Source organism: Saccostrea cucullata, unplaced genomic scaffold (genome assembly GCF_032062105.1).
Source record: "Saccostrea cucullata isolate Sc308-1 unplaced genomic scaffold, CSIRO_AGI_Scuc_v1 ctg852, whole genome shotgun sequence".
In the NCBI taxonomy this organism is placed as follows: Eukaryota; Metazoa; Mollusca; class Bivalvia; order Ostreida; family Ostreidae; genus Saccostrea; species Saccostrea cuccullata.
In genome coordinates this window covers 56,844-78,166 of record NW_026930368.1, presented here as the reverse complement: position 1 = coordinate 78,166, position 21,323 = coordinate 56,844, and the positions used below count along the sequence as shown (strand labels likewise).

The following is a 21,323-nucleotide window of genomic DNA, read 5'->3' as shown; positions in this document are numbered from 1 at the left end:
CATATACATAGTTATGTATATGGTTAGTTTATATAGTTAGGCTATCTCTTGCCAATTTGTGAATTTTAGGGCCCATGGGTCAGGGTGTTAGGGTGGGGCTATAATGATTGTATAGACCCTTTTCCTATGACATATTTTGTCTAAGAGTTATTCTCCTTAGCCGCCATATTGTAGGGCAACATATCCAGATCCCTTCATTATTCAACCAAGTTCGATTTGTTATGCTGGTTAATGAGGTAAAGATAACACTATTTTTCTATGAATATACGCTTGTCAAGGCTTCTGTTAATTCATGATTTTAAAATTGTAAATATTTTCTAAGATATATTTCTTGCATGCATATTTAAAATTGGTTGCTCAAAGAGGTAAATTCGCTACTTTGCCCTACAAGATGGCGGCTAAGGGGAATAAATTAAATTATCATTATAACAGTATCTTGATCCGAAGAGCCGTATCACGTCTTGTTGACAGGCGCAGATCATCAGATCAAACGAGACGCTTCGCGTTTTGTTTGATCTGATGATCCGCGCCTGTCAACTCGACGTGATACGACCCTTCGGATCAAGTTACTGTTATAATAACATATACATATCAGTGGGTTCAGTGCAGAAAGATTTAAGATAAAATTCAGCAAAGAAAGTGGCTTAAATCAGAGAAATATGTTTAATTTTATGTTTACCATTATGATGCAAAGAGTGTAGCTGAACATGTATATGTGTGTGAAATTATGACAACAGGAAACTTTCTATCATCTGGATTAACGAAAAGCGTATTTGACAAGAAAAGAAGACACCTTAACAGATATCTCAGGAAAATCTACGGTCAATACTTCGTGACTTTTAGTGACATCTGATACCCATCTCACTACGACAGAGTTCATCTTAGCACAACAATAGAAGGCACAGTGTCTGGGATGAAAAAGTTTCAGTGTCGTTTAGTTCGCATCTTGTGTAGACATTGAATTTATCGTAATATGGCCTTATTAGTACTTTGACTGACTTATTGTACTACTGCTTTGACTTGTAATTCTAACTGTATAAATATCACATGTATATATAAACATTTATATATTTCTTATTTAACCAGAATAAATAACATTCAAATGAATAGTGTTTTTAGCTCACCTGAGCCGAAGGCTCAAGTGAGCTTTTCTGATCAAAATTTGTCCGTCGTCTGTCGTTGTCGTTGTTGGCGTCGTTGTCGTAAACTTTTCACATTTTCATCTTCTTCTACAACCACTGGGCCAATTTCAACTAAACTTGCAACAAAGCATCCTTGGGTGAAGGGGATTCAAGATTGTTCAAATGAAGGGCCACGCCCTCTTCCAAGGGGAGATTATTATGAATTAGTGAAAAATTAATAACATTTTTAAAAAATCTTCTTCTCAATAACCACTGGGCCAGGAAAGATAAAACTCATGTGGAATCTTTTATTAGGTAGTGTTTGAAGTTTGTTCAAATCAGAGAGATAAATAAAATGGCCGACCAAAGTTTTACATAGGAATATATGGGAAAAATCTTTGAAAATCTTCTTCTTAAGAACCACTGGGCTAGGAAAGATAAAACTCATGTGGAATCATCCTCAGGTAGTGTGGATTCAAGTTTGTTCAAATCATGACCCCCGGGGCTAGGGTGGGGCCAAAATGGCCAACCAAAATTTACATAGGAATATATAGGAAAAATCTTTTAAAAATCTTCTAAAGAATCATTGAGAAAGGAAATATGAAACTTAAATGAAATTATCCTCAGGTAGTGTAGATTCAAGTTTGTTCATCATGACCCCTGGGGCTAGGGTGGGGCCATATATATGACCAAAGTATTACATAGGAATATATAGGAAAAATTCTTTAAAAATCTTCTTCTCAAGAACCACTATGCCAGAAAAGATGAAACTCATGTGGAATCATCCTATATTGTAGATTCAAGTTTGTTTAAATTTTGACCCCCGGGGCTAGGATGGGGCCAAAATGGCTGACCAAAGTTTTACATAGGAATATATAGGAAAAACTTTAAAAATTACATAGGAATATATAGGAAAAACTTTAAAAATCTTCTTCTCAAGAACCTTTGGGCCAGGAGAGAAGAAACTTATGTGGAATCATCCTCAGTTAGTGAAGATTCAAGCTTGTTCAAATCATGACCTCTGGGGCTAGTTTTGGGCCCAAAATGGCTGACCAAAGTTGTACATAAGGATATACAGGGAAACCTTTTAAAATCTTCTTTTCAAGTACTTCAAAGCCATGATTAGTGATATTTTTCTATTTATATGGAATCATCCTCAGGTAGTGTAGATTCTACATTGTTAAAATCATGACACCCAGGAGGGTTAAAATTCAAGCCCCCCCCCCAGTAAACTCACAGTTTTGATCTGATATGTGCTTTTTCCTAGTAGATGTGCTCAGGTGAGCGATGTGGCCCTTGGGCTGCTTGTTCATATTTTACTAAAGAACTCATTTTGAGTATTATGATACACGTAAAGAATAAATATACCCAATTTCTTACATACGACAGTTCCTATATACGACAGTTAAATCTACAGTCTACACATCTAAAATCAACAAAAAGATAAAGTGTTTGATTTGTATGGAAAAGAGAGATAAATAATATGCTTTCAGAAAGAATTTATATGTCATTAGTGAATGTAAGAGTATACAGTGATTTTAAATAACTTTGATCTGGATCTCGATATGGTGTTTGTATAACATCACCAATATATTGGAACAGAGACTCAATAATACATGTAGTTCTAGCATTGTTTTATTTCAATGTAAACTCTTACATTAAGTAATCAATTATACTTTAATCTCTTTATATTATGTAGATATAGAAATAAAGTACTGATGTACATAATTATATTACACCAGAAACAGCCATATATATGATATGTACTAATTATATGTACAGCTGAATTTTAAAGTTTCCTCTTTTATAGGAACATTGTAAAAATCTATATCCACAACACATAAACTCAACAGACAGTTATATATGTAGTACAGCCACTTGTGAGAAAATTTTGGGGGGTAATATTGGGGTAAGACTGCCCCCTTCACAACTATACATTGTACATGTACTTCAGTTGAAATATTTTAAACAGGAGTTGGTGGATTAAGTTTTTGCCTTAAAGAATAGCTGCAGAACTGTAGTGTTATGGTTTTTATATTAGTCTTTGTTATGGTCAAAGACTAATATAAAACCATAATGCTACAGTTTTGCAGCTAAGTAAAGGAAAGAATGGTATTATCATTATAGGTGGCAATCAATTAGACTAATTCAACATTTGTACTGGTAAATGGATGCATATACACATGTACATTGACATAACAAGAACAATATATATCTATAAATGAATATGAAAATGAACATTTTTGATGAAATATTGTGATTGTCAGAGATGCAGTTTTACAGAGAAATTTTAAGTATAGATTCAAGGTTAATATTGGACCTATTTTTTCTTCTAAGCTTGAACTATTCAAATTAATGAAACATAAATTCAGCTATATATATTAAATCAAAACAACCTTAAACAGGCATTTTTTAGGCATGAATAATCCAATATGACTGAACAACTTTTTGGTACCAAAGTGAAATGATAATACATTGTATAATGAAGTGCCATGGACGGATGATTTTTCATCATTTATTAACCTAATCTATTATTTCCATATCCTGTAAGAATACAATATGTATGTATTTTAAAGGCATATTTGCTATAAGCATGTTTTACTGACTTGTTTACCACTTTGAAATAAATCTTTTTGATGTGACAATTCATTTAACAAAAAACTGAAGAAATATTTAATATTTAGAAACTAACAAACTAAAAATAATATACTCAGTAATCAAAATGACTTAAAATGGGCATATTTTTTGGGCTTAAATCTTATATAAATTGCTTCATAATAATTTACAATTATCAGTATGCTAGCTCCTACAAATTAATTTGTACAGACTTCCAATGGCTGCCGTAGAATTGATGAGAGAAAACAATTTCAATTTAACTATTTACTAATAGATTTTGGATCTCGTTAGATCTCTAATACTGTAAACAAAGTGTGTAGATATGAGCTTGACTAAAAAATTACCCTGATTAAATTTAGACTATAGGAATTATAAGAATTGTTAATTAAAAAAAAAACTAATTTTAAATGCTAGTAATTCTTATGCACATGCATGCTTTTAAAAATAGGAATTAACAATATAGTAATTATATAGATTACAATGTGTGTGTGCACTCTAGTTATCCCCCTTGCATATTTTCATAATTTTATTTCTATAAACAAAGATTGACGTAATGTAATGAGTTCTACTAATCCAATCTAAAAGTTTTGAAATGTTTAAGTTTTTGAAATGTTAAAAAAGATCGAACTATAATTATGAGATCTCTAAGCAAAAATGTACATATCAATCTGCATACCTATAAATCTCAATTAAACACATGCACATTATGTTCACTCAATGCAACTGTTCAGAAATGCATTCATGACATTGATGGAACAAAAAAATTAATATTTAAGCACATTCTATTGTTATAATTCCATTTTTTGTTTGATTAAGTCTAGCACGTCACCCTCCCTATAATCCGGGACTCTAAATGTAACCTCAGGACATTCTCCTTTCATATTCTCACAAAATAATTTTTTAAGAGATGCAGTTTTAACTAAATTAAATCCTACATCCCCTCCAAATGTGGAGGGTTTCCAGTATTTAGGAGAACAAATTGGATTGGCCATTAATCCTTTTACGGAGTAGGGTCCTCCCATCTCCACTATGGAAGGCCCAAATAAGGCCTTATGACGTCTCTTCTCCATTATAAGTCCTACATAGAATTCCACTGCATTGATATCACCGTAAAAATTTTCGAGCTGTTTGGCCATTTTTTTTTCTCCTGTCAGTTCCTCAAAGGATTTAATCGGTTTAAGGTTGAATCTCTTCCTGTACTGGTTAAAGGACTGGAGTCTCAGAGTTCGGCCATGTTTGATGAGTTCCGTTACTACGGGGATGGTCAAAGAGCCGTGATTGTGAGGGCCAAACTAAAAATATAAAAACACAGTTCAACAACTATGATAGCAGTCAGCATTCCAATCAATTTAATGAATAAAACCTTTTATATAGGAACAGTAGAATGTGTACTTTACTGAAAATATTGAGTCTGATTTATGAATGTTTTACATATTTCTTAAGCCCTCGAGGAATAGTTCCTTGTCGCGGGTTTGATAAAAGAGCTATCCCACTCAAAACCAGTGGATAAGCGTTTTATTATACTGATGTATAATATAATTTCTGAGGTTTGAATTTTTTTGGAGTAAGATAATTCTGCAAGAATAATCTGAAACCTGATGACGTCACAATGCTACTGAAGTCATTATGACATCATCAGTTTAAAGATTTATCGCTGGAAATCAAAATTGGCGGCAACAATTGCATGAAAATTTTCCGAGGGTGGATAGCAAAAACTATACCCTGGGGTATAGCTTTGCTATGCGTGGGGTATAAAGGATAGTTACTTTACCTTCTGGACTTTATATAGGAAACATTTCAACAGAAGTATAATAAAACCTTTTATATAGGAACAGTAGAATGTTTACTTTACTGAAAATATTGAGTCTGATTTATGAATGTTTTACATATTTTTAGGAGTTAATTCCCCTATAAAATGGAAATTTCTCTTTGAATGTAATTTTAAAAGCCCATCAAGCAACAAAGATCTTTTTACATTAAAATCACTATAATTTTGTTCAGCTAAAATATATTGTTTCATAAATAATTTCCCTGTACTATGCAATTACAATACACATATCTACTTTATATTACAGAAATGGTACCTACCATGCCAGCTCTCTGTTTGGACAGTGAATCCACAAATTCCCTCATTCCATGTTTGACCACAATCTCGGGATGGAACATGAATTCTTTCAGGGTATATTTAGTTCCATTAATGTTGAATTCATCAGGCATTAGAGGATGCCAGTGATATAAATGGTTAAATTCTACGGCAATTCTATTTTGATATTGGAACGGTTCACCAAATAGCAATTCAGGATTGAAAAGTAATTGGTAATGATAGTTGCTTAGGTGCTGCACATAATCTACTATTACTATTTGGATAGTTTCACCTGCCAAAAGAAAAGCAAAAGGTTTAGAATTATCTCCCTTTCATTAGACTTCATAAGTGGTAAATTTTGAAATATCATATAATTAAAAGGTTAATTTTCTTTGAACTGAGGGCTTACCTAAAATAACTAGTTTTGATGTCTGAAATAATCTCTCATCGTCCCATTCTGGGTGCTCTGCCTTCAAGATATCACAAACTCTGTTGTGTTCTCTTAACCAGATTGTACCGTACATGAACAGTCCAGGCAAGAGACCAAAGAAGGAATGTCCTAGAGCATACTGCTTATTTATGTCTATGTGTTTAGGATACCCCATAGGGACCTTAGCATCAGAGGTGAGGGGAGGCCACTCTTCACCATTTATAACCTTTAAAGAAAAAATATAACTAGAACTGTCCAATCGGGACAAAATACCCCCCGCTGGGTTTTTCAGAAGTAAGTTTTTGTATAATAAAGATATGTATCAAACACGAATTATAAAATTTTTCTTCCAGTGCCTTGAACTTCCCCAAATGACCTTGGGTCAAGGTCATGACACACCCTTGGGTCATGGGCAATCTTTGAGTGAAATAAGAACCTACCAAGTTTATCAATAAGAAAGATATGGACCGGACACGAATTATTAAATTTTTCTTCCAGTGACCTTGAACTTCCCCACATGACCTTGGGTCAAGGTCATGACACACCCTTGGGTCATGGGTAATCTTTGTATGAAATGAAAACCTACCAAGTTTATCCTTAAGAAAGATATGGACCGGACACGAATTATTAAATTTTTCTACCTTGGCAATAAGTTCCCCAACATGACCTTGGTGCTAGGTCATGACACACCCTTGGGTCATTCTTTATATGAAATTCCTTTTCCACAAAGATATATTTGGGGTAACAATTATGAAATTTTTCTTCCAGTGACCTTGGCTATAGTTTGACCATTTATTAAAAAATAAAACACTGTTCATGGGCAATCTTTGTGTGAAATGAACCTACCAAGCTTATCCATGTATGTGTCAAAACACAATTTTGTTTTCTCCCAGTGACCTTGAACTTCCCCAAATGACCTTGGGTCAAGGTCATGACACACCCTTGGGTCATGGGCAATCTTTGTGTGAAATGGAACTGATTTATCCATAAGTATGGTTATGAAATTTTTCTTCCAGTGACCTTGAACTTCCCCAAATGACCTGTTCATGACACACCCTTTCATGGGCAATCTTTAAATGATCTTAGGTTGTTTTCTGAATCTCTATCCTTGCCATAGACATGTGAAACATCTACCTGAAATTATGTCAGTCAACAATGAGTTTGTGTACCAATAACAAAACCTGCAATTTCTTTAATGAAAAGAACATTAAGTCAAAGTATTTAACAGATTTAATCATTACAAACTATACTTCCATGTCCTAAATTTTTATTCTAAAGGCACTTTGATGAAGCTTGTCCATATGGTTCCATTGTACTTGTATCTTTCATTTTGTACATGTGATATTAAGATTTGAAGATGGTTATTTTTGAAAGCTCACCCCATGTCCTCCCCACTGAAATTGAGGCCCCTTCTTTAGGTCTGTTTTGAAGAACATGTGTGTGAAGTGCTGAGCAAAGTAAGGGAACAGTGCACTGGTCCCCATGGGCTCCGGAATGAATTCTTTTCTCACAAAAAATGTCTTTACTATTTCTTCAGCAGGTGGTAGTTCCTTCTTACCTTAAAATGAATATAATGATACATGAACCAGCTGGTAATTTATAGATTATTTGATAAATTTGATATTAACATTATCAAGGTTTTTTTCACTTGATGGTCAAGAATTCATATTATAAGGATTGATGAAAAACAACAAATATAATGAGGCCAAGTTTAGCTATAATGCAATGTTTGTTTGCCCTCTCCCAACTAAGGACAGAAAAAATGAACTGGTAGCTAGGTGAGGAATTTTTTTTTTGTAGAAATTTCAAATTCAACGTGTAATCTTTAAAATAAATTATCCAACGTACATGAAAAATACTTGCTTCCTGGGGGTTAAAAAAAGTTTTGACGAAATTAAGATGAGCTTATGCTATACCCCCGGCGTCGGCGTTAGCGTCCCGGTTAAAGTTTTAGGAGCAGGTCCATTCCCAAGTAACTATTAGCCCTACCCGATGCATCTCGGGATGGACACTACCAGACTTGCTTCGGATGCTGGATCTGACCTACATTTTCCAGATGAGTGACCAGGTTAAAGTTTTTGAAACAGGTCCATTCCTAAGGAAATATAAGCCCTACCCTGACCAAACTTGCATGAATGATGCATCTAGGGATGGACACTACCAGACTTGCTTTGGATGCTGGATCTGACCTACATTTTCCAGATGAGTGACCAGGTTAAAGTTTTTGGAGAAGGTCCATTCCCAAGTAACTATTAGCCCTACCCAGACCAAACTTGCATGAATGATGCATTAAGGGATGAACACTACCAGACTTGCTTCGGATGCTGGATCTGACCTATATTTTCCAGATGAGTGACCAGGTTAAAGTTTTTGGAGCAGGTCCATTCCTAAGGAAATATAAGCCCTACCCTGACCAAACTTGCATGGATGATGCATCTAGGTATGGACACTACCAGACTTGCTTTGGATGCTGGATCTGACCTATATTTTCATTCCCAAGTATCTATAAGTCCTACTTGAACCAAACTTGCATGGATGATGCATCTAGGGATGGACACTACTAGACTTGCTTTGGATGCTGGATCTGACCTATATTTCCCAAACAAGAGACCCAGGTTAAAGTTTTTGGAACAGATCAATCCAAATGAACTTGAAGTTCTTGATATCTACAGTATTAACAAAGTTATGAATATTTATTTACACTATACATGTTTTTCACGCTACATGTGTAGAATGTGTATACTGTAGAAGCACAAATTTTCGTGGGCATAAAATTTCGTTGTTTTGTCATGAAAAATGATTTCGTGTGCATTTAATTTCGTTGTTTTTGAACTATCCCTATTCAATATATAGTCATATAAAATTTCGTTCTTGATATTAATTTCAAAGTTATGAATTTTGTTACACTATACATGTTTTTCACGCTACATGTGTAGAATGTGTTTATGCCATGTAAGGGGTTAAACACTTTCAAGGATATTGTTTTTGGGATAAATACTAAATATTAAGAAAATATGATGTGAGATTTGCATTACTTACACTGATAACATTCGTCGAGGTGAGCTTCGTAATCTTTGATTTACCTAAGTTTTAACCAATCAATTTACCTGGTGAGGGTGAACAAACATTTTTTAAAGGTGGCCTGAATTAAAATCTATGTAATATTATTGTACTTATATTTAATTATCTGATGCTTGTCTATCTGGAATATTTTGTTGTTATGGTTATCCAAAAAAATCTGCTTAAAAGCGTGTTTGCTTTAGGCAATTAGGAAAGGGGTAATTTTCGAGCCATGTATTCTGCCAAAATTAACCATGTAGGGAGAATAATAACAGTAATTACCCCAGACACCCATGGGAGTGGGGCATTCTTTGGGTACGGGAGGCAGGGTGCGGGTATAGACACTATAATTAAAGTTGGCGTCCACTGTGATGTATTCATGTTCAGATGTATACGTGGGAGGACTGTCAACCATATCAGATCTCACTAAAAACAGAACAGAACAGTGAAATATGACAAATTATAAGATAATTCATTACATTTGGAAAGTTTACAACCTGAATGACACTTTTTATCAATATTGCAAATTAGTTACCTGAAGGTTTTTAAACACAAGATCCATTCTATTTATCATAAGTTTTTCATCGTATACAAATCACTTTACTTGAGGAATTCAATTTGTTATGGTTTGGAGACTAGTAAATACAAGATAAAAAATGTGTTGGAATAGACAAATTTATTGCCTGTACTTACTTGTGTAAACCTTCTTCATGACTGCATTTGACAAAAACTGAACACTATTGACGATATCCCATAACCATTTGTTACCAGTCAAAAGATTGTGTATTGTTTCTGGGTCAGGCTTTAGAAACAGTTTAATCTTCTTCATAAATGTGGCTGAAATAAATGGAAGACTTGGATGAATGTTAAAATAGGACCGTGGAATGTTTTCTTTTCGATATATGTTTATGTTATTTGTCAGAAAACCCAGATATCAGAATTCTTGCATTAGAATTTTGAATGTATTTCATAGAAATTTATATTTCTAGTAACCATGGCAGCATTGTTTATTGAAATCCAAAAAGGTGATATACAAAATTATGTATCTTAGTGTAGTCTACTTCTTTGCCAAATTTTGTTGAAAACTGTAAGAGGGGTAGTATTATTAGAAAACATTTTGACAGACAGACAAACAATTAGTTAGTTAGATGGGCAATGGACACCTAACTATTGCATAAGCTCTTTTGGTATCTGACCAGTATAGTGCAAAAAAAAAGCAAAATAAAAACACACACACACATAAAACAAAAGAAAAAATGAATTTGACCAACAAATAGAAAATAAAATTGATGTTGAGCAGAACCACTTACTCTTGCATCATCACTTATTGAAATTATAAGTACGTAAGACTGGCTTGAATTAAGATTCACTAACTCCCTATCATTACAAGGAAACACCAGGGACTTGAGATAACAAGATGTCATAAATGATTTATGGTACCTTAAAAAATAATCCACCTGGGATCAAATTTCATCAATCCCCATAGAAAAATTCTTTTGGAGACGCAGATATGAAAAATATACTTACGGATTTCACAGTGTTTGCCATAGAACTCTAAACTTGTACAGTCACAGTAATAGTTATCTCCCCTTGTCATACATATTCCATTGTTTTCACATGGATATGAACAGCATGGATTATGTCCTCCTGAAATTATGATAAAATACAAGTTGTTAGGTTAAAATGTTACCTAAAATTGCTTTTTAATACAACTGTATTGAAGTACATGGGATTTTTGAATCTTAATTTTACATAGAGTTGCAAAATTCATATCTGTGGACATTTTTTAAATAAAACCATTGTGTTCCACTGAGATTTTTTTAAATTTAGCTTATTTAATAAACAAAAAATAGATGTCTTGTGTTTGCATACCTAAAACAGAAGCTGTGATACAACAAAGGAATGTTAATTTCCATAGTGTGCCCATCCCCATATCTGAAAAATACAAAAACAGGTGAATAATGTCAATGTACTACATTTAATAATGAAATGAAAAAAGACTGTCAGAAGATTAAGAGATTAAGATATAGGAGAAACAGTGAATAGGATGTAGATGACAGCAATATATTTCTGCTGGAATATGTTATATGAATAAGGTGTAAATTTAAAAAAAATTGTCAATGCAAGGATTTAAAACCACAAGATTTTTTTTTAAATTCTACAGCTATCCACACCCTTTCTAAGGTTGTCCCTAAGAATTAAAATAACAGAGGTGTTAATTTTGTAGAAGGATTCCCCCCTTAATAAGAGTATGAGGTAAAATACCAGAGTAACCAAAGGATGATATCATTATAGGCAGGGAAATTCCTTGGCCCCCATCCTCCTACCCCCACCCTCCCCCTGGGTCTGAGGGACAACCCTGCTTTTGATGGCACCAGTGCTGTAAAGTAATAAACCAGATTTTTTAAAAACAGATGCAGGTTCAAACATCATTTGAAACTCCTTTCTCTTTTCTCAGAAGCTGAACTGCTATATTATAATATTATGTAAAACAAGTTAATTCAGAGAATTTGTGTCCCCTGCTTAGGGAAAAAGTAAACCATGCACAGTTCGGTGGAAGGGGGGGGGGGGGGGGGATCGGATCCCTCTGACTGAATTTGTAGAATTATTAAATGTATACTAAATAAAGATTTGATTGCTTATTCTTTATTATGTGTTTAGAAGATTCTTTTTATAGGGAATATCTATCACACTGTAATGATGATTTTATGAGTTTGTACAAGCCAGACCTCATAAATTTTTCATTTCACATGCTGAGTACTATCATTTAGTTAAAAAAAAAGTATTTTGGGAAAAAAAGAAAAAGGAACATCTGAGAATCGAACCCGGTACCTCTCACACAAGAAGCGAGAGACATACCACTAGACCACGGAACCGCTTTAATTTCATACAAATTATTTGCGAAGATAAAGTCACATACCTGTGTATATTCATGTTCGATATTGTCACAATTTTACACAATGCATGGTGTCTAATTTAGCCTTTATTAAACAGTTCAAATAGATGTAATAAGAATATAAAGTCCGCGGAGAACCTGTTTTATATGTTATAACTCTCCTCGTGCCCCTGTGCTAAAAAGAGTGACATGTAATACAATAAATACTAATAAAACAAACTGGGCGGGACACTTTGAGAGGGGTGAGAGAGGTCAAATGGAGTTTTGGTATAAAATTACATAGCAAAAGCTTAAAATCTTCTTGAAATATCGCTCGGAAATGATCGTGTTACACAAAGACAGAATGTGTAAATTTACGCCTTGAACTTTGACCTTTTGATCTCAAAATCAATAGGGGTCTTCCTTAGACCACAGGGAGTTGTTATGTAAAATTTCATTGCAAAAGCTCAAAGGGTTCTCGAGATATCGCGCGGAAACGAAAGTGTTATAACAGACAGCATTTGCGAATTTATGACCTTGACCTTAGGCCTTTTGACCTCAAAATCAGTAGGGTTCTTCTTTAGTCCATAGGGAGTTGCTTTGCAAAATTTTATAGCGGAAGCTTAAAGGGTTCTCGAGATATCGTGAGGAAACGAAAGCATTACAGACAGACAGAAAGACGGACTGATAGACCCAGATTAATATCCCCCACTTTTCAAGCGGGGACAAAAATATGAATGCTGTATAAAATATTCTGACTGTGGAGCATATGTTTATCAAATTATGTTGGGTGTTCCTTGTAAGTTTCAATGTAGAGGAGTAGATATGAACAGTAAGAACATGTTAATTTCTTTGATGTCCGGCTGAGGGTAATTGTGTCCTATACGATGAAGTTTAAAAACCCAGGACTTGTTATTTATGTGTGTCCTTACTGATCTTCTTCATTTAAAGTCGATGAAGCGTGAAGCATATCTGATTTAATTATTTTGTTACAAAGTCATGAAAAAGCCATTTTTATTTTTTATATATACCGGGTTTACAATCACAAATAGAATCATCGCATGATTTCACAAGAAGTTTAAGTCATTTATACAAAGGTTAATGATATTATATTTTCCTCTTTATGTTAAGAGATTAAAAGTTTAAGCTTGTTTATGAATTAAATTGATATTTTTAACCATATAAGTTGTATTAATGGTCCAATAGTACAAGCAGGCAAATATTAATTTTCAATCTGATTAAAATCACACATTGTTATCTACTCATTCATGGGGGACTACTAGTATCACTGCACAAAATGATAAAAAAAAAAGGAATAGTTGTGAAATGCGAAATTCTCCAAGTAGTATTTTTTTTTATACTCTCCCATATTTGTTTAATTTTTTGACCATTTAGTGGATAATTCACTTCTGGGAAAATTTGTTTGTTAGGGAATTAAATTACCATTGGAATAATTTGTTGTGTTTATTTTTTCAATATGAAAAGGGTCAGATTCTTGACTATATGTGGACATTCTGTAAGATAATTACTTCATGCTAATTACGGTACATATGCTTTCAAAATCCTTGCTTGATGGTTGATTGATGTACATTCCTCATGAAAATGAAAGTAAATGAAATACATGTACCAATTTGATATTTATTTAAGACTTTGCAGTTCATATTGCAATACATTTCTTTATCAAATACTACATGCTGCATTATATTGCAATATGAAATCTCTTGGCCAATACCCAGCCCTACCCATAACCCAACCTTTGCCAGTATTAGTGGTAACTGTAAACTGTAAGGTCAATGCAGACAGTTCCTATTTCAAGCTAAACCTGTTGAAAATTTGTTCTATATTTTCACTTTTTCTGAGGTGGTGTATCTTAAGGTTAATCTCCATTGCTGTCATTTTTTTTAAAAATTTTTTTTAGTTTAATTATCTCTTAAGATCTGTGAGAGATGTACAATGTAGTGTCTAACCATCCCCATGAATTATGCTAATAAATTTAAATTCGCAAAATACCAACTCCAGTGATGACAAGTTTTCTATAAAGTGATATTAAAGGGGCAGGCAAAAAAAAATTGATAAGGAGTGAAACTTTTGAACGATAATGTCTCTTAGCTTTAGAATTGCCCATATTCCAAAATTATTCAGGTTAGGTCCTCGGTTTATGATGCAGATATGTAAATTTTCTTTATTGTAAACTGTTTAGGGTATACAAAACGGGTTTATAAAAAAGTCACAGTTGATCTTGAAATTTCTGCACATTACATAATCAGAGCTGCAATCAATTTAAAGAAATATATATTAATGGCTTGTAACATGATTTGTAAGTTTTGAAAATTGTACAGTTTTTAAAAAGTACATATCATAGAGATAGTGTGAACACAAATAAAATTCAAGAGTTTTTATTCGCAATGGGTTTCAATTATTTTTTTCTCTTTTGGGGGAAAAGTTTAAAATACCCAGTAAAAATTGAAAATTCTTTTGAAATGTTCATAGAAGTCCATTTTATTATATTTACATTTGCTGTGTTTTTCTACTAAGCCAACTGTGAAATTGATTTGAAAACCATTTTCGTGTATACTCATGCGTAGAAATATACACGGAGAAACGTGCGTTAACGTAACGTCACAATGAGGCTGCAGCGACGTTAGTAAAAATGCAACGATATAGGGCAGCGAAAAATTTTAAATATTTAGCATATTTTAGTTGCTTCCGAGCATGTAAAATTAATATAAGGGATATTTTTTTTCTCAGTTAAGTCTGAATTATTGGTGTGTGAATCACACAAAAATTGCACGTAGGCATATTTTTCATGAAGCGATAGCGGGCTTCATGAAATATGCCTGCGTGACAAGTCTGTGTGATTCACACACCAATAACTCACACAAAAGTTAAAAACATTCCTTAATCAAATAGCAGTTGAGTAATTTTAGAGTTATGCTACCTCGCTGAGGATTGGAGTACCTTAATACATGTATAAGAGAGAAAATTTGTGCTATATCTTCTTTAAGGACATCTAAGAGTGATTAACAACATGTACATTTGTATGTATGCATTGTCCATAAACTTTCCACATTTTCACTTCTCCAAAACAAATGAACTAAACCTGCTTTAATGCACTCTTTTTAGCTCTACTGGTCAGAGACCAGAAGAGCTTATGCGATAGTAATGCGTCCGTCGTCCGTCCGTCTGTCTGTCTGTCTGTAAACAATTTTTCAAAATGCTACTCCTCCTACAGTTTTGGTCTGATTTCAATATAATTTGGCACAAAAGTAGACTACACTAAGATACATAATTCTGTGCATCGGTTTTTGATTTCGATGAACGGTGTTGCCGTGGTTACTAAAAATAGAAATTTCTTTGAAATTCTTTCAAAATGCTACTCCTCCTACAGTTTTGGTCCAATTTCAATATAACTTGGCACACAAGTAGACTACACTAAAATACATAATTCTGTGCATCGGTTTTTGATTTCGGTGAACGGTGTTGCCGTGGTTACTAAAAATAGAAATTTCTTTGAAATTCTTTCAAAATGCTACTCCTCCTACAGATTTGGTCCAATTTCAGTATAACTTGGCACACAAGTAGACTACACTAAGATACATAATTCTGTGCATCGGTTTTTGATTTCAATAAACGGTGTTGCCTTGGTTACTAAAAATAGAAATTTCTGTGAAATTCTTTCAAAATGCTACTCCTCCTACAGTTTTGGTCTGATTTTGATATAACTTGGCACACAAGTAGACTACACTAAGATACATAATTCTGTGCATCGGTTTTTGATTTCCATGAACGGTGTTGCCTTGGTTACTAAAAATAGAAATTTCTTTGAAATTCTTTCAAAATGCTACTCCTCCTGCAGTTTTGGTCTGATTTCAGTATAACTTGGCACACAAGTAGACTATACTAAGATACATAATTCTGTGCATTGGTTTTTATTTTGATGAGTGGCAAGGATCATTTTTCTATTTATTGCTGATTTAAAGTCTCAAGTCCCAACTGCTACTTTTCTCTTCCTTTGTTTTAAGTATAAACCAGTAGAGCTACAGTCTCGACAGAGACTTCTGGTTTATTTGTTCTTTTCAAAAGGGAGATAACTAAGAATTAAAAAAAAAATAGCTAGATTCTAGAACTGCAAAGAAAATTTTGCAACTTTTTTAACACACTGTTTCACGATCAGCCTCAATAACTCATTGTAGCCTAATCTGACTTTGGTGCCAAGCTCAATACTAAGTTTTGTAGGATCACAGTGCTCAGACCCAAAAATGCCATCGTGAATGGACTTAAGTTAGGGAGGGGGTTCCTTTATGTTGTTTTTGAAGGAGATTAGGGATAGGGAATAATTTGAGGTTATATTTTGATGTCAAATCAAAAATGATAATTGCAAATGCTATTATCGATAAGATCAGGTCATTTTTATAGAAAGTTTTGTAACACTTATGGAGGAATTAACATACAGTCATTTGGAATGTATTTAATTCATGATATCATTTCTGAAATGTTACCATAATCATGTGTAAATAGATCCTTTTCACACCCTCAGAAAAGGGGGAGAAAAACAGTATTAAACTTTAAATCCTGTAACCTTTTCATGGCACTGATTTTTTACGATTTTTATCTTATCTAAGTCGGAATGCCTATAAGTATATAGTTTTTACTTTTCCATTGTGTTTACTGTCAATTTATTACAGATATTGTCTGATTCACCTGAGTGCATTCTTACCTATGCAATGAAGGCACTTTAAAAATCTTCCGATTACTCTCCAGTCAAAATAAAACAAAATTGTCCCGTCATGAGAATGCTTTATATTCTCCAATAAACGGAACTAAGATTTTGATTCATCCCACACAAAATGTTTCAAGTAACACAAGATTTACTCCAGAATCGTCAACATTTAGGAACCTCTCCCAGTCACGATTAAAATCAGTACTTACACTTGGATCACCTAGAACACAGATGAACTCCCAATTGTCATTTTACCTGAGATATAGCCCTTCTGCAGTTTGTGTCAGCACAATATCTTATACAGGTGTTACCCTCCACAGTGAAAGACTTTGAATGCTAAAATCTGCTTATGAGTGGAGTTCACCTTGTGTTAAATAGGTCTTTTGTTATTTACTAAAAACATTCTTGGGAGTTTTTGGGGTTTTGCTGAATGGTGATTATGGAAGAATATGGTTTATATTGTATTTTGCTCATGCATGCATGCATGCATGGAAAAGATGCATGAGTAAACATGAACCATTCTTTCAGAGGATGATGATAAAAATTTAACTTACTGTTCTGTTGTAATGCCAACCACGTCAGCAAGAGAAGCCCCAGAAAATAAGGAAACATTAATGGCATGCAATTGCATTTTTTGTACTGATTGTACTAGCTGCTTTATTTATAGATAAAAATAATTATTATCATAGAATAGTAGTTGAATGAAATATGAAGATAAAAAACACTGAAACAATAGAAATCAGGAGCAATGCAAACACAGACCTCTACAGTCATCTGAGGTGGGATCAGGTGCCATAGAGAAGTAAGCATCCCCCATCAAACAGTCACACCTAAACCATTTGCTCTATTGTAAATGTTCTTGGATTTCTCCATTACTTTATTTTTGGTGAAAACAATTGTGAAAAACAGTTGATTTAGCTGCTTTATATCAACTTATTTGTTTCTTGGTTTTATGAAATATTGCAATTCTTAACAAATAGGGTGGTGGCACAAGTAAGCCTGGTTCTTTTACATGTAGTATTTCAAGTCAATTTTTGCTCATATTTCTAATTTTTTAAGCAATTGGGTGCATATTGAAAAGAAATCAAAAATTTATTTTTAAATTTCCACATACCATTCCTGTAGACAAATTAAATTTCATGCAATATAAATGTTACTTTAAGATATCAGAGACTCACTGTTTGCCAAATGAAATTGGTACATACATTTTGATGAAGTATGAATGAAGAATTTCAACTGCTCTTAAGGGATAAGTCCTATATACTTCCAAATGCTACAAGAAAATCTTTCAATTCTTTAAGTTATCTTAGATTTGGAGTATTTATTGCATAAGCAAACACTGGACTTCCGATAATTAAGCTTTTGAGTGGGTCGGACTGTCCATCCCCCTTGACCTAATGGTTCTTGTCTTAGTCAACACATTTTATCATATAGTGGCCCACAAATGAGCTAAAATATAGAGACACCTATCTGTAGTCCAGCGTACATCACAGCTTTACTGAGTTAATTACTGGCCCATTTTGATAATATAGGAACCATCTATTGACGGGGGTCAGGGAATGCACAGATAAGGGGACTGTAAAATGAAGTAACTGTGTTGTCATCTTATGTTAGTGACCAAGGTATGCTTGCTATAGATACAATTTTGATATGTTTATACAAAAATTAAAGTGTAATTCTTGTAATTTGTGAAGAATCTAATCTGTGAGACTTAGTGTGAATGAACCTTAATTTCCTTTTGTATTAACAGATAACCAAATTTGGTGATTAAAGTCAATTTCCAAAACAACCCCAAAAAGAGTTGCAGTTTTCAAGCACATACTGTTCCTCGTTTGTCCAAAAAAAATTATGTCAATATGCGGCTTTGGTGTCTATAAATTTTCCTCTTTTAGTTACCAGTCTGCGGAAATCAGACTGATCATCCGGAATATAGAGTTGCATATTGTCAAGCACTTCCTGATAATATCAAATCAGAACAAAATAACATGTTTAGGTGATTTCTAAACACTCAAAAATATGTAAAGTTCTGTCAATCTGACCACTCCACAGAAGTAGGTTTATCGTTAATTTTAAGAAACTGAGTCAACTTTTTTTGTTTGCAAAGGAGATTATTGTTGTTTGTTGAATGTATAATGTTTAAAAATCGGAAATCATCAAATCTATTTGTTGTGTATTTCTTATCTTCCTTTGACTTCCCCTCTTAAGTTATGATTGGTATTTGACAGCCTTGTTGTTCACATTCTTGGGGGGATATAATTGCCCGATGATTCAAAGGGAGGTAACAAGACAATTGTCACGTATGCTACACCCAGTACGTAAGACAGTCCAACTGTGAACAACCGGTTAAGAAACATGAGAAATATGAAATACATCATCTGTTGCATGATGTTTGTTTTTTAAATTGGTCCATTGATGAATTCTTTGTGTCATTGATACAATATTTATGCTCAAATTGAATATATGTATTTTAAAAAAAGGAATGATGCTGCGTTTAAAAAAAGATTAAAAAACAAAAATATAAAAAGTAGAGGTACTGTGAGCAATGAGTTCACTAAATGATACCCCTGCCTCCCATATGATTATAATGACAAAGTCTATATTTTTGATCTGGGAGACCCAAAATAAGTGTCAGATCAAAAAGTAAAATAGAAGGTGCACAATGGCATTATGTTATAAAGAATGTATGAAAGTATCATTAAATATTATTCAGAGGTATAGGAGGAGTTGCTAATAAGAGATGGGTACCCTTTGATATTAAAGAAATAATGGCCGTGTCCTTTGATTTTGCTCTGGGAAACCCAAAATATGTTGGATCAAAAAGTAAAATAGGAGGTGCACAATGGCACTATGTAAAGCCTTCGGGGAGGACTATATAACATGGCTCTCGGACATGTTCATTCGCCATTGGTCAATTAGCTCTGTTGGTAGGGCACCTGACTGGAGATTCAGGGGGCCCAGTTTCGAATCCCAGACTGAAGTTTTGCATTTTTCTCCTCTCCCTTTACATTTGTTGTCATGTCATGCCCTGGAAGTGAAAAGTTAAAGACCTGCCATGGAAGGGTGTGGGTTGGTGTCTTTGGGGCCAAGGATCTTGAAGGAGGGGGGAATGTGCATGGTGGTCTGATTGGTTTAATTGCCAGTGGCCGGATAGCTCAGTTGATAGAGCACCTGACTGAAGATTCAGGGGCCAAGGTTTGAATCTCAGTCTGATCCATAGCATTTTCTCCTGTATATAGCTCTCATTACAATAAATTGTGTATTCTGTGTACAATTGAAAATCGTCCTTATTTCTGGACAGTATGCATAATGACATATAATGTTAACAAATTTTGTTCCCAGACCCAACCCCAGGATGGGTCTAAGTTAATCATATATCTTATTTAAGATTCATTATATCTTTTAATATTTTCTTTTCTGTTGAGCAGCTGAATTTTTGGAGATAAGCATCAATGGACATTGTGTCCTCAACAAATATATAAAAATTCATGTCACTTGCATTAAGCATATCATTCTTAGATAAGACAAGGTTGGACAAAACTTGGAGAAAAAAAATGCTGTTATTCAGATGACCTTCAAGGCTTTAAGGCCTCTTTCTTAAAGAATTATGTTACTTTTATAGAGTTTTTTATTGCACCCAGGATGTTTTTTTTTTGTCTATCTTAAAAACCCAACATAGGTGATATTCTATGTTTAAGTTAACCAAAGCAACTGATAAGACCCCGAAAATCAATTTTCAATCATGGTGCATACGTGATAAATTGAATGCTGCACATAGAAAATTTTACCCGTAATCTTAATTTTTGTTTGGCATTTTTTTACTTAAAAAGAATTAATTTTCTTGCACAGTCTTACCTGGAATTCTGAATCCTAGCTAGCTCATGTACCCCTATTTTTATATCAAAAGCATAGAGGATCAGTATGGTTGTAACTGAAGGATTCCTTTGGGTTTAATAAACACAGGTTCTTTATTCAGGTACAAAGGTACTTAAAAATGTTTATTGTGTGCATTTTATAAACATTTAATTGTAATTCTCATTTATAAATAGGTACTTTTTAAACCCATCCAAATAAAAAATGCCTTATCTAACAATCTACTTTACAGTTACATTCTAAAATGCCCTTTGGGGTGAAGTTATAACAAAGATGTGTTAATTAAGCCCAAAGAGATTTTAATTCTATAGAATTTACTGAAAGTTTACAGATGTACCAATTTAAGTATTATAGCTATTGTGGATTTTGCAAAACAAAGAAATTGTTTCAAATTAAGCCCACAAAAAACCACTGACAAACAAAAAAAAATGTCTGGGAGATTTGTGGGAGACAATTAAGTGGACTTCTATACTTTGGGTAAATGACCCTGGGGGAAGTTTACCATTTAACCTTGAAAACAAAATATCAGCATTCCTGTCTACGATTCC

The 21,323-nt window shown here is 33.7% G+C and overlaps 4 protein-coding genes across 5 annotated transcripts in view; 1 reads left to right on the top strand and 3 right to left on the bottom strand.

Moving 5' to 3' along the window:
* Positions 1-21,323, top strand: part of LOC134283872 (cytosolic phospholipase A2-like) — a 49,078-nt gene that overhangs the window by 8,671 nt on the left and 19,084 nt on the right. Inside the window, exons 2-3 of the mRNA XM_062766388.1 lie at positions 5,813-5,916; positions 6,331-6,444. The gene's annotated coding sequence lies outside the window, so the exon portion shown is untranslated. The remainder of the gene's footprint in view (positions 1-5,812; positions 5,917-6,330; positions 6,445-21,323) is intronic.
* The window catches only part of LOC134283875 (prostaglandin G/H synthase 2-like), a 46,288-nt gene that overhangs the window by 12,336 nt on the left and 12,629 nt on the right, over positions 1-21,323 (bottom strand). Inside the window, exon 1 of one of the 2 annotated variants that reach the window (XM_062766394.1) lies at positions 17,161-17,552. The exons of the other annotated variant lie outside the window; for it this stretch is intronic. The gene's annotated coding sequence lies outside the window, so the exon portion shown is untranslated. Of the gene's footprint in view, positions 1-17,160; positions 17,553-21,323 lie in introns of those variants that run through there. 2 annotated transcript variants of the gene reach the window in all.
* Positions 4,526-6,425, bottom strand: LOC134283857 (prostaglandin G/H synthase 1-like). The gene is made up of 3 exons (XM_062766371.1): positions 6,230-6,425; positions 5,826-6,112; positions 4,526-5,029 (listed from the first exon to the last, which is right to left on the bottom strand). Exons 1-3 carry the CDS (start codon positions 6,423-6,425, stop codon positions 4,526-4,528), a joined length of 987 nt encoding a protein of 328 aa, XP_062622355.1.
* LOC134283855 (prostaglandin G/H synthase 2-like) lies at positions 7,310-17,148 on the bottom strand. Its single transcript, XM_062766370.1, has 7 exons — positions 16,903-17,148; positions 11,183-11,245; positions 10,838-10,957; positions 10,004-10,147; positions 9,593-9,736; positions 7,630-7,808; positions 7,310-7,384 (listed from the first exon to the last, which is right to left on the bottom strand). The coding sequence occupies exons 2-7, from the start codon at positions 11,241-11,243 to the stop codon at positions 7,310-7,312; spliced, it is 723 nt and encodes a 240-aa protein (XP_062622354.1). The 5' UTR covers positions 11,244-11,245; positions 16,903-17,148.

Excerpts from the sequence above, each read along its gene's own strand:
- LOC134283855 (XM_062766370.1), bottom strand. The coding sequence starts at position 11,243 with ATGGGGATGGGCACACTATGGAAATTAACATTCCTTTGTTGTATCACA. Across the intron at positions 10,958-11,182 it reads TATCACAGCTTCTGTTTTAG|GAGGACATAATCCATGCTGT; the intron begins GTATGCAAACAC and ends TCATAATTTCAG. Across the intron at positions 9,737-10,003 it reads CATGAAGAAGGTTTACACAA|TGAGATCTGATATGGTTGAC; the intron begins GTAAGTACAGGC and ends TTCTGTTTTTAG.
- LOC134283857 (XM_062766371.1), bottom strand. The coding sequence starts at position 6,425 with ATGGGGTATCCTAAACACATAGACATAAATAAGCAGTATGCTCTAGGA. Across the intron at positions 6,113-6,229 it reads ATCAAAACTAGTTATTTTAG|GTGAAACTATCCAAATAGTA; the intron begins GTAAGCCCTCAG and ends TTCTTTTGGCAG. Across the intron at positions 5,030-5,825 it reads CCAAACAGAGAGCTGGCATG|TTTGGCCCTCACAATCACGG; the intron begins GTAGGTACCATT and ends TTATATTTTTAG.